This window comes from Saccostrea cucullata, unplaced genomic scaffold (assembly GCF_032062105.1).
Source record: "Saccostrea cucullata isolate Sc308-1 unplaced genomic scaffold, CSIRO_AGI_Scuc_v1 ctg7735, whole genome shotgun sequence".
Lineage (NCBI taxonomy): Eukaryota > Metazoa > Mollusca > Bivalvia > Ostreida > Ostreidae > Saccostrea > Saccostrea cuccullata.
Window position 1 is genome coordinate 9,748 of NW_026937344.1, and position 13,731 is coordinate 23,478.

General features: G+C 36.2%; 2 protein-coding genes and 1 long non-coding RNA gene across 3 annotated transcripts; all 3 read left to right on the top strand.

Moving 5' to 3' along the window:
• The first annotated feature begins 567 nt into the window (after positions 1-567).
• On the top strand, positions 568-2,930 carry LOC134247950 (uncharacterized). Its single transcript, XR_009987955.1, has 4 exons — positions 568-1,077; positions 1,320-1,362; positions 2,254-2,316; positions 2,564-2,930. It is a non-coding gene; the product is annotated as an uncharacterized LOC134247950 (long non-coding RNA).
• Positions 2,931-5,003: 2,073 nt separating this feature from the next.
• On the top strand, positions 5,004-6,644 carry LOC134247946 (uncharacterized). The gene has a single exon (XM_062730336.1). It carries the CDS (start codon positions 5,004-5,006, stop codon positions 6,642-6,644), a length of 1,641 nt encoding a protein of 546 aa, XP_062586320.1.
• A 1,351-nt stretch (positions 6,645-7,995) lies between these two features.
• On the top strand, positions 7,996-8,691 carry LOC134247947 (uncharacterized). The gene has a single exon (XM_062730337.1). The coding sequence runs from the start codon at positions 7,996-7,998 to the stop codon at positions 8,689-8,691; it is 696 nt and encodes a 231-aa protein (XP_062586321.1).
• The last annotated feature ends 5,040 nt before the right edge of the window (positions 8,692-13,731 follow it).

Below are 13,731 nucleotides of genomic sequence, written 5' to 3' on the forward strand. Positions count from 1 at the left end.
TCTTTTATTTCAAACTCACCGGGATATATCGTGTTGGCATGAAAATGGAAATAACTACAGTAACTGTTAATTGACAATACGTCGTCGATCTATCTAAACGCTTCAAGTTCAGAGCCAAAGCGACTGTTTTCTTTTCAGGGTTTGGCCATTACAATCATTTCTTTTATCCTTCAGAATTATACAGTCAATTTGATTGGTTTAGAGCATGTCACGTGAGGTGAGACAATTCGTGATGTCTTCCTCACGCGCAGGGTCCCAACAACTGTTGTCACCCTTCAGATGACAATGAAATAGCGAAAGCGAGCATGCAGGGCTACAACTGTGTTGAATGAAATTACAGTGGTTTTTCTCTTATTACCAATCTAATTAAAATTAGATGTTCCGAATCCGCTATCGCTTCTCAAACATCTAACAACATCCCATGCCGGGTCACGTCAGAACGACCTTTTCATTAGCCAATGAAATCGCTCTTTGAGAAGTTTTGGCTTATAGTTCGGAGGTTTTCTACGTTATCTCCGTATAATGTAAAAGCCCGAGGTGTTAAGAACTGGGGCGAAAATGGCGGATACACCGAGGAAAACATGTGTATTGGGTGATGTGTGTATCGTTTGCGGGTTTTCCTTTCTTGTGTTAGAAAAATCAGCCGACGGAAAGGAAAATTTACATAAATATTATGAAAACAAGCTCAAATTAAACACAGAAAGAATCCAATGCATACGAAAAGTGACCCAAGTAAGTGTAGAACTTGAAGGTGCAAGTAAATATAATGCAGGTGTGTGTCGGAAGTGTTTTCGAAAAGTTGAACCTGTTATAAAAGCAGAGGAGAAAAACAATGTTACTAAACAGAAACTTAAAGAAGGTGTCGAGTCTGTGTATCGAACGCAGGTGATGCAACTGCCTTCCCCTCGGCGAATAAACATAACGAAGCGGATGTTGAGCAGCCCTGGTGCAAGTAAACCTGAGAATAGACCTACGAAGATGCATGTACTCGCTAGTGTGACATACGTTTCACCTGTCAAAATATCGCCTTTCAAGGAAATAACTGGTGAGAGGCAAATTGAGAGACAACGTCTTCAGGTAAATGAAGATCATATCATTTTAATATTTCCCAATTAAGATCTAAAAATATCATGGACTCTAGGGTAGTTCCCTGTAATTTTTGTTGGCCTCTAGTACAATCCATTGACCCTCAAAACATATAAATCTGAATAATTTAAGGTTTATTTGAGAAAATGCAGTAAAATCCCAGTTATATAGTTGTAGGTGTACAGCTCAGTATCATGTTATACATGTGTATATATATATATATATATTAATAGAGGCAACAGGTCACAGCTATGGAGTCATTGGAGTGCATATCTGGTATGTATTATTGTAAGGATAAAAATAATTTTTAAAAAGTTGATATTATTTCATTTAATTACATCTCAATGAGATGGTGGAAATTCTCAGTGATATATTAACTTTTATTTTCTTCATATGTAATTTTCAAAATGCATTATCGCATAGGCTTGTCAATGGGCATTGAAGATAAACCTAAAAAGTCATCTAAAAGATCTCTGGACTTTAGTCCAGTAGTACCCCCTTTAGATGGATCTGTGGAGGTTATTGGATTTTTAAAAGAAAATTATTTATTGATTATTATTGTTATCAATCATATTAGCAATAAAGACTAACTTTAAAACTAGGTTGAATTTATTCTATTTACAGGTACTTGAAACTTTGTACACATATTACGAACCAGTCATGAACACTTACTTTAAGGAAATGACTTCAATTTGTACAAAATTTGAATGTAACGTCAGACGGGTTGATACTTTTTTGACGCAAGTCACCGTCATGTAGGCAACACATTTTATACAATATAAAGATTTTTTTACTCAATCAAATACAGTATTACAACCAGAATTAAATTATGTATATGGAAAGCAGAAAAATAACTTGTTCATGATTGCTTTGAGTTCAAAGTTCTCTTGTGCCAAAACTGCATATTCAGTTGACTTGATGAGCTCCATTGCTTCAAAATTTATATCTGACCAGGTGTGAAATATTTCTTATTTAAACATCAACTGTCTTTTTTTAAAAACTTATTTTACTGTCTGGTATTTCCAGTAAGATATAATTCAAAGTAACTGTTATCAATTAAAAAATCATATGGAGCTTATTTATTTGTTTTGTTGTTGTTTACCTGATTTTTATGTAGACTGTTGACAAAAATCAACATTTTTGCATGTGAATAATTTTTTTTATAAGGTTTTATTTGTTTGTTGAGACTTGACAAATATCAACAAAGAAAAGTTCCTGGACAAAACTGATGTAAGATATAAATTTCTGTGACTGGCAATTTCAATTTCATTTTTGGATGAACAATGTTAACGTGTTAAAATACAGAATATTATTAGGATATCTTTATATATCTTGATCTGAAACTAAGGCTTTTTTTTTCCTTTATATAATTGTTATGAAATATAATTAACATGATGACTCGCAGTTTTTTATTTAATGTGTTTGTTATTCAGCCATTGACTGAAACTGTCAAATTAAAATTTTAATCATTCTTTAGGTTTCAGTGTACTATCCAAGTGGAAAGAAGACTACTCTTATACAGAATGAGACCCATCAGAAAATCTGCAAGGCATTGATCCGTGGTACAAACATTGATAATACCATTGTGGACACCCTGTGTTCGTCTAATCCAATGTGCATTATAACTGGAGCAGCAAAGATTGTTAAATCGGAGAGTGTGAACATCTGGAAGCGCGGATCTGGATGTTCATAACAGAAGAAAGGCTATGGGGACTTTTTCAACTTCAGTTAGGATCACATTCATGAATACCTCCAGGAGCATTGTCCTGCTCTTCTGTCTATTATCACTGCTACGGTTTGTGACTTGACACCTAGTGTTTCTAGTAAACCATTCCAACGTATAATCCTCACAGCTTGTGTATCGTTAACGATATTCCGGAACTTTTAGAGTCGGACATTATTTTTCAATGTTAACAGTCAACGGAAGTTTGTTTTGTTTACCTGTGGATAGACAATCCTGTGTTTGTGACATTATAGCTCAGTAATATTAATTTTGGATCCATCAATGTGTGAGTAGACACTGTTTTTGTGACTAATGCGAAGTACGGACCAATGATTATATATAGATTTGTAATTATTGTGTTGTTAAACTATACAGTGGCATTCAGTATAACCCACGCTGCTCTGAAAAATCTACGGAACGACGTTATCGTCATAATGTGATAATATTTTGTTTTATTTTAAATTCAGGTTGAAACATTGGAATAAATCGTTACAACAGATAGTTTAATTTGTTGCTGAGCTATACATTTCAACACATTGGAGAACATGGGAGAGGAAATTAGGAAGATGTTACGGAAAAGCGAAGTACAGCAAAGGGAAGGTTCCACAGAATATATGGACGCCTTTTGGAGAAAATTCAGGATGAAGAGGAATCAGATATTGTCAAACAGATGCTCAGTGATTTGGAACAGTCATATAAAGATATGGAAGTACGACATAGTGAGTACCTAGAGAACTTTGATTCAGATGATGAAAATGATAAACCAAAGATGGACGAAGCAAACCATGACATGAACACTTTATACAAAGAGTTGTATCAGGCCAGGTCCCTTTGTCTCAAATTAACTACCAAGAAAATCACATCGCAAGAGAAATGCGTGAAAGAACAATCCCTGAAAGTGAAAAAATTAGATCCGCCACACTTCAGCGGCAAGATTCGAGATTACCCGAGTTTTAAGTCAGACTATTTTACTCACATGATTCCAACATATGGAAAAGATCCCTTTGCTTTGAAGAATTCCTTATCTGGAGAGCCTTTTGAAATTATAAAGGGAGTAGATAATGACTTTGAGGAAATGTTTAAACGTCTTGATCTGAAGTATGGAAGACCGGAAAAGTTGGCGGACACCGTTCAGGCCGACATAAGGGCATTGAAGGCAGTTCCTGAGGGAGACAGCACAAAGTTTACAGAAATGGTGGAGATAGTGGAGGGATGTTGGTTGATTCTGAAGCGGATGGGTTTGGAAAAAGAAATGGACAATGCCACCATGATCAGTGAGATTGAGAAATTATTACCCTCTATCCAGAAGAGAGAATGGGCTTTGCTGAAACTTAGACTGAAGTCTACAACGTTTTCTGATTTGTTGAGATTCCTTTTGGATGAAAGAGCTGCAGTTGAATATATGACTTCGGATATTCGAGAAAGTGATAATGGCAGTGTTTCTCGTAAAGGAAAAATCCATACTATTACCAGCTCACACGAGAAAAATAAGAAATTTGACGATTCTTTTGTCAATGTTATACAGAGTCAAATGCAGCAAAATGAACAGAAAATGCAACAGGTGATTGAAGGATTAGCACAAGTGACAGATGCGCTTCTTAATGGAAAACAGAGGGGAGCAATACACGATGCTTCCAGAAATGATGTCTCTTTCTGGAAAAAATGTTGGTATCACGAGACTGACAATCATTCTATTTGGGACTGCACCGGTTTTTCTGCTCCTGATGGAGAAACAAAGATGGAGTTGCTGAAACGAAACGGTGCTTGTTTTAGTTGCCTGAAAAGTGGACATCTATCAAAAAGATGTAATAATAGAAAGCCCTGTGAAATCACAGATTTTCGTCAACAAAAATGCGGCAGATTTTATCATCCATTCTTACATGGGGCGATAATGAAAGCGAGCGCACATCATCACAGTGTAAACATTGTTAACGAAGAGCAGGGAAAGAAGGGAGTCATTCTCATGATCAGCAAAATAGAGAGTGGTAATATCCCATTGACCACCCTATGGGATCCTGGTGCTAATATTTCTCTTTAAACTTTTGAATCAGCTAGGAAGCTTGGACTCAAGGGGCGTGAAGTGACATTATCAGTGACGAAGGTGGGAAACACATCTGAGTGTATTCAAAGCAAAGAATACTTATTGCCACTGACAGACATGTATGGCAAGGTCTGGCAAGTTAAAGTATACGGAATGAACAAAATTACAGCAGATATTTCAAAGGTGGATGTTCATGGAGTTGTGAAATTCTTTAAAGGGATTAAAGAGGGAGATATAGTGAGACCAGAAGGAAAAGTGGACCTGCTTATAGGAGCTGATTGCTGCGTCTTATTGCCTGAGAAAATTGATCAAATTGGAAATCTTCAATTGATGCGAAATCAATTTGGATACTGCATTAGAGGAAGTCACGCCAAGTTACGAGTACCTGTTACAACGGAGTCAAATCTTGTGTGCATTCATCATACTTCTGGAAGGATAATCGAACCAATACGGTTAAACCATGAAAGCCTTAAGAATGCTGTTGACAATTTTTTCGACATAGAAAGCCTGGGAACGCATTGTGTACCAAAGTGTGGAAGTTGCAGGTGCGGGAAGTGTCCACCTGGAAATGGAAGCTATACGTTAAAGGAAGAACGAGAGTTACATCTTATAAAGGAGGGACTTCAGTACGATGAAGCGGGCAAGAACTGGACTACTACGTACCCAAGGATTAAGGATCCAAAGTCTCTCCCCAACAATATCAATGCAGCGGTATGTCGGTTGAAATGCACGGAAAGGCGCTTAGAAAAGGCGGGACAAGAGTACAGTGAAGCACATGGTGACCAGATTGCGGATATGGTGCAGAGAAGCGTTGCAAGAAAATTAACGGCTGAAGAGATGCAAACTTATGCAGGACCTATCCACTACATTCCACACCATGAAGTCTTAAAACCAAATTCCAAGACTACACCAGTGCGGATCGTATTCGATTCATCGTCCTCGTATATGGGTCATGTTTTGAATGAATACTGGGCAAAGGGGCCAAATGTTCTGAACGACCTTTTAGGAGTTATTATCAGATTTAGGCAAAGAAAAATTGCAATTGCTGGAGATATCACGAAGATGTACAACGCAATCAAACTGTCGGAAAGAGATCAGCACACACACAGATTTGTATGGAGGGACTTGCAGATAGACAGACCACCTGATCATTATGTCTTAATGTCAGTCACATTTGGAGATAGACCCAGCGGAGCAATCTCTACCATGGCCTTGCGAATGACAGCAGAAATGAATCGGGAAGAATATCCAAAGGCAGCTGAATTTGTTATCAAAAACAGTTATGTGGATGACTTACTCACTTCATTGAATACTGTTTGTGAAGCCAAGGAAATAATTCTGAACACTGAAAGACTTTTAAGCTGCGGAGGATTTCATGTAAAACATTGGATTGTTTCTGGTGATCAAGATGACCACTTTGCAGGATTGAATGTGTTATGTGCCGAGCAGGAAAACATTCTTGGAATGATTTGGTTACCCAAAGATGATGTCTGGATGTTCAAGGCAAAACTGAACTTTTCGCCAAAAAGACGTGGAAAGCATACAGAGGATGATATCGAGGATGGACAATTACATCTTATTCCGGGCAGTCTAACTCGCAGGATGGTACTAAGTCAGGTTGCAGGCATATATGATCCTCTTGGACTGGTTGCTCCATATATATTGCCTGCAAAAATTCTCATGAGGACCATGTGTTCCAAAGAAAATCAAATTGGATGGGATGAGCCTATGAGTGAAGATATGAGGGCAAGTGGGTTCAGTTCTTTACAGGACTTTATGATTTGCAGAATTTAACATTCAAAAGATGCCTTATGCCGGAAAACACAGAAGGTGATCCAATGCTTGTTATATTTTCGGATGAAGTCAGCAAGCCTTCGGTCCATGTGCCTATATCAGATGGCATACCAAAAATGACAAATACACATCGAGCCTAGTGATAGCAAAGAATCGAATTGCACCAGCAAAGCAGTTGTCTACCCCTCGTCTTGAACTCTGTGGAGCAGTGCTTGCGTCTAGGCTGCGTCAAAAACTAGTAACAGAAATGAATTTCAAATTCAGTAAGATTGTGCATATTGTCGACTCCATCATTGTAAGAGCGCAAATACAGCGAGAGAGTTATGGCTTTGGGACATTTGTGGCAACACGTGTTGCTGAAATACAAAGCACATCTGATCCCACTGAGTGGTGGTGGGTTCAAGGAGATCAGAACCCTGCCGACATGACTACAAGGGTTGCAGTAGCAAGTGCTTTAGGGACTGACTCTAAGTGGCAAAACGGGCCAGATTTTCTGAGAACTCCATTTGAATTTAGGCCAATAAGTCAAGAAAATACCATAGACAACGATCAGATACCTGATATTATTGGGGTGACAATGTCAATCACTTCTGAGAATCGTTCTTCCCATGGATGTGCTGTTATAGACATAGAGCGGTTTGCCAGTCTGAAGAAGCTTCTTCGAGTTACCAGCATGGTTTTAGCCATTGTGAAATGGAAAACATTTAGAGGTATTTGTAGCAAGATCACTTCAGGGACATCTGTTGAAGCAGAAAGGAGTTGGGTTAAGCACGCACAGGAAAAGTTACCAGATGATTGCATGAAGAAGTTTCAAAGACTTGGACCATTCATCAATCAAGATGGGGTTGTTTGCGTTGGACAGCGCATGGCTGAATGGACCAAACAATCATGGAACCAGAGAGAATTCTTTTTGCTGCCAAGAAAGGGTCGGTTTACGGAGTTAGTTGTGCGCAGTGTTCATGGTGAAGATCATGCAGGATTGGAGGTGACGTTAGGAAAAATCAGAAGCAGATATTGGATTCCCGGAGTTCGAAAAATCATAAGACGAGTCAAGGATAACTGTGTTGTGTGCAGAAAGCGGGATAAAGTAACAATACAACAACAGATGGGTGTTTTACCTTCATTCCAACTGAATCCAGCACCTCCATTTTATAATTGTGCCGTTGATATGTTTGGACCATATACCATACGTGACACAGTCAAAAGACGAACACATGGAAAGGCATATGGGGTATTGTTTAATTTCCTCAATTGAAGGGGTGTGTACATCGATTTGGCGGAAGGTTATGACACAGGAAGTTTCCTTGTTGTATTCAGGAGATTTGTATCACTTCGTGGCAATCCAAAGCGAATGATTTCTGATGCAGGCACACAGCTAGTAGCTGCAGGCAAGGAATTGGATAAGTTTGAAGTAGAATGGAACGTCATCAAATCTGCGGACGCTCCATGGGAGAATGGTTGTAGTGAATCCTTAATCAAGTCTGTGAATCGATGTCTGCAAATTGCTGTTGGGGATTCAATTTTAACGTTTTCAGAGTTGCAAACTGTGTTGTTTGAAGCTGCAAATTTAATAAATGAGAGACCTATCGGGACCAAGGTGTGTGACCCAAACGAAGGAACGTACTTATGCCCGAATGATTTGCTGTTAGGGAAATCCACTGTTCGGGTTCCTCAGATGCAAATGGAAGAACGTTGCAATCCACGATTGAGATGGAAATTCATTCAACAGCTGGTTGATACCTTTTGGAAAAGATGGATTAGAGATTACTTTCCCACTCTTATTGTGAGACAGAAGTGGCATACAAGCAGGAGAAATCTGAAGCAGGGTGATCTTGTGTTAGTCCAGGATACAAATCTAATTCGTGGAAAGTGGAAACTTGCTCAAGTTGCCGAGGCAGAGCCTGGAACAGACGGAAAGGTACGAGACGTCACAGTGCGATACAAGAACGTGGGACCAGGTGCAAAGTATGACGGGTGTACTGACACTGTCATTCGCAGATCTGTTCATAGACTTGTAGTTATACTACCAGTGGATGAATGTGATTAGTTGTGAACTTGTCAAGAAACGTCGGGGGGAGTGTATCGTTAACGATATTCCGGAACTTTTAGAGTCGGACATTATTTTTCATTGTTTACAGTCAACGGAAGTTTGTTTTGTTTACCTGTGGATAGACAATCCTGTGTTTGTGACATTATAGCTCAGTAATATTAATTTTGGATCCATCAATGTGTGAGTAGACACTGTTTTTGTGACTAACGCGAAGTACGGACCAATGATTATGTATAGATTTGTAATTATTGTGTTGTTAAACTATACAGTGGCATTCAGTATAACCCACGCTGCTCTGAAAAATCTACGGAAAGACGTTATCGTCATAATGTGATAATATTTTGTTTTATTTTAAATTCAGGTTGAAACATTGGAATAAATCGTTACAACAGATGGTTTAATTTGTTGCTGAGCTATACAGCCTGTATTGGATTGCATGGTAGAAGCCAAGAAATGTCCTTGGTACAATATGTTGTTGGCTTCATTCTAAAACATGGTGGATGCACGGATCGGGAAATACTTTTATATTTTCAATTATAATTCATGCTGAATTATTATAATGTATAATGATCCTAACTTTGTTGTCTCCTTTTAAATTTGGATAAACAGGTATTATAAAAATAAATAAATTTCTCATCCATAAAAAACTAATTAATGTTTGGAGTCAGAGTTGACAATGAAATTGAATGTTTCTGACTTTCTTTCTATGGAAGAATGTCAAAGAACAAATATCTTTTTAGTGTAATGAATCTAATTCTATGTTTTTGTTAATATTATATAACAGGATATTTATTTTTTAAAAATATTTAATGTGATACCGCATTTGGCTGTTTCTCGGTTGACATGCAAAATGTATTAAATATTGGATGTTATAATATTCCTTTGCAATGTATTTTATGAAATACTGTTTCATTTACTGGTTAAATTGATTCTACCAACTTGAGTTCTCTTAGATTTTTTAACACTCTTTTACCTTCTAATGAAATAGGAGAAGTAATGATCTACATAATTTTTTTTATTATTCCAGGCAATTCATAAACTGACTTACAACTCCCAAAGTGGCTCAGACAGATGGACTGCTTACTACTTTCGAAATCTTTTAAACTTGCGAAATGTTAAGGGGAAAGTGTATAATGCTTTTAGAGCGTACAAGATGTTATATTATGTCATATTGGATGGAATCTGTTTAATAATGTTCCTAACCATAATGAATTCTGAGAATGTCGATGAAGAAATTCAAATTCCAGAAGATTTTGAAAACAAGACAGATGAAGAGAAGATTGAATGGATAGACGGTATAAGTAGTCAGATATTGAAGAAATGGTTTTTTGAAGAATCGGAAGATATTAATTTGTGAAAATTTAAGGGAGATAGTTTCAAACCCAGATCATCCTGATAATTACTGGATCTCAAATGTGCAAGAGGATGGTCGTTTCAAATGCCATCACTGTGTAAAAACATACAAGTACAGCAATACCTTACAGTATCATGAAAAAAAGTATCATGACGTCAACATTGAAAAAACAAAACCTAAGCAAAGAAAAAGAGACAAAGACGAAGTGAATGAGTACATAGTTATGTTATTTCGGTTGACATTGGTGATGGAGAAAGAGTTGTCCGCTCAGCCAAATATGAGCTTCCAATTTATAATCTGACCAACAAGGTAAAATACATGATTGGGTCTATTCATTTGACAGCCCTTACGTCGGGTATTCTACCAGAACACCAGAAAAATGGACTCGTTGCAAACAGATTTGTCAATGTACAGGGTGGAAAAAACAATAATATTTCATTGGATGAATACTGTAAACGTATTACATTTAGCTATGTATTCTTTTTAGCGCCTTTCGCGGAAAGCAGCCTCCGCTAAATCAAGTACATCGCTAAATGCTTTGTGTATAAAGGTTTATGTAAAGCACATTCAAAAAGCGCTAAATCAAATCTACGCCAACTTGTTGAAAATTCAATTTCCGCCAAATATCGTACACTCCAAATATAATACATTTACAGTATTTAGAAATGCTAAACAGAGACAGTAAAGTTGTTGCATCAGGGCATCAAACAAAATACAGCGTACTGCAGAACTCAAAAAATTATCCTCATTTAGTGAATATCAAGGATCATTTTGAGAAAGTAACTGGAATAAAAAAAGAAAGGGATTTCATCATCTGCCGTCATACAAGACGGATGTTTTCAAGGTTGTAAAAGAATTGACTGATCAGAATGCTTTAACAATAAACCACCAGCGTAGACTAGATTGTAAAACTGAATCCAGATCGTGATCTGTATTCCTCAGCGTACAAGGGACTCTGTACCATGATCCATCGCCATAAACCATCGGCTCCATTCAGGCGCTTGAGAGACCCACATGTATGAATACTGGTTCTACCGTAATAGACATGAAAATCATGCCAAACTGCATGTACTTTGAAATCCTTACTATTGGTTTAGTATTATCTATCACTTATGTTGTAGGTGATTCATGTGGATAAGACTACATGGTGTTATTTTATATACATAACCAAACTTAATGCAGTTTGAAAATGCTTTTTTTAAACTTGTAAGTAGATGTATGAAGGAAATTGATGAACAAGGCTCTTAAAAATGCCTATAACTTCAAATGTTTAAACTTTAAAAGTCATCTTCAACTTGTGAATTTACACTATACTATACAGCTGATGACAAATACTGAAGGTGCATTTAAATCCTGTTTGTGATATATCCCTTGATAAAATAGACTTAAATATTTGTCAGAAAGATACAATTGATACATTATAAAAGTATATCTTTAAGGTGTAGTAGGTCTTTATTGTATAATTTGTTACTTAAAAATTCTACATTTTGCAAATACTTTAAGCATGTTAAGTATAATCTTTCAACAACAGAAGACTGAAGATATACTATAGTTATATGAAAAGATTGTGTGAAAGAATGAATATGGTTATTTTTGACAATTTTTATGTAAGCTATTTTATTGACAGATTATTTCAATCTTTGTGAGATTGTTGGAAATTGTGGTAATAAAGAAAATTTTGCAATGTGAGATAATTTGTTTTCCCATCTTTCACAGAATAGGCATGTTGCTGACCCTCTCCATCTGTCTTCTTTGTGTGTTATATAAAATGGTCAAACACTTATATACCATAAAATATTTTATTGTTGATTGTTTTTCCTTCTTTTTGAAAAATATGCTATTGATGGCTTTTAGTGTTGGCAATTATTAACAAATGCTTCGAATAAATGAAAACATGGTCCACTTTTGAGTCTTCCTTAATCATGTTAAATACTTGAATGATTATAGAAATGCACACAGGCATTCAGGGCTGTCCATAGGAATTAAAATTGGTGAAATTTATGAAAAGTAGAATGGAGTTTGGGTTCCTCCCTTAACAATGGGGTAAAGGAAATACTAAAGTAAATAGGGGATTACATCATATAAGGTCCTAGGAACAACCCTGTGTATTGTCAGTTTATATCTGAAAACTGTTCTTTGGGAGATCTTTTAAAAATTCATTGTCTGATAAAAATCTACGTTGTTGAATTTTGGTAACAGGTTGAATACACAAGTTATATTACAAAGTATGAAATTAAAACTATTAAATACATATACTTCTAAAATATTATTTTATGTTAAAGTCTCAAAGTTACTGTAATATGAACTATTTTTGTCAGACATTGAATCTTTCGATCTTGTTTAACATCACTTATGATTGTTCCACATTCTAGACTATTGATTAACAAGGAGGCTAAACGTTGTTGAAAACAAGGATTGTACAAGTTTATTAAATTGTCTTGAATGTGATGAAACAAGTCCAAACTCTGAAAAAGGTGATCATTAACATTCATTAAACATATTAAATTGGACAAATTGTTGCTGAGACAATGGGTAAATTACTGACAAGCAAGTTGATGAAACAAGAATATCAGCAGATTGTTTAAAGTCATCATTTCGTAAGTTCTATGGCCGATACAATGACCTTGTCAGCAAATACAATTTATCATTGAGTCAAATGCTGACTGACGTTTTTCATACCAAATTGTTAGTCCATTATTTATACACTGAATTGTCGACAGAATTTTCCATTATTTCATGATCTTGACAGTGAGCACATGGCGGGTGTGGCCGGTCAGCAGGAGATGCTCACTCCTCCATGGCGCCTGATCCCACCTCTGATGTTTCGGAGGTCTGATAATTAAGGACCCTCAAAGGGACAAAAAAAAGTTGTGTATTGATGAGTTGTAATAGAAAGCAGTTGTATAATTTCACTTTAGGGGGTACCGTCATACACGTCATATGGGTTCTAATAAATAAATAACTCATAGACATTTCTCTGTCGAAAAACAAAAAAAGGTAACGGGATGTTTCGCACCTATGCATGGTTCGCGCTGAGATGTTTCGCAATAATTTTGTTTTGCGCTGAGATATGGTTCGCCCCTCATTGTTGTACAGATATGTGCTAGCCTACTGTTGTACAGATATGTGCTAGCCTACTGAAGTTCATTAACAACATTTTAGATTTTAAACATGTTATATTAAAGAAAAGAAGTTTTGGTCAACAAGATAATTGATTGGTAATAATTCAGCACAAAGCAAGGCAATTACAATTCGTCATGCCTCATCACACTTCCAGTGAGGGACAGCTATCCAAAAAATAGAGATGCATTTTTTGGGTAAAAAGTGTTTAAAAGAGGCAATGTTTTTACTATCTATGCCCTAGGTTGTTTTTTATCAAACCTTTTTACAAAAATATCATTCATAATTTTCATGTGACTTTTTGTCTACTTTTCATAAAACAGAAACTTGTTCAAAAATAACTAAATAAAGTACATTATATAGGTAAATAAACACGATAAAGTTATATAGGTAAATTAGGCTATATAGCTAAATATAGTGATTTTTCTTGACCCGATAAAGTCATGCATTTGAACACACAACATTAATATATCTTATAATTGATATATATATAATTATATTATTTGAAATAGATAAAAATGTCATGGAATATTTTTAAAAATCGTGAGATGTTTCGCACATAA

Bases quoted from the DNA above. Each gene is read 5' to 3' on its own strand.
- LOC134247946 (XM_062730336.1), top strand. From the start codon at position 5,004: ATGAACAAAATTACAGCAGATATTTCAAAGGTGGATGTTCATGGAGTT.
- LOC134247947 (XM_062730337.1), top strand. From the start codon at position 7,996: ATGATTTCTGATGCAGGCACACAGCTAGTAGCTGCAGGCAAGGAATTG.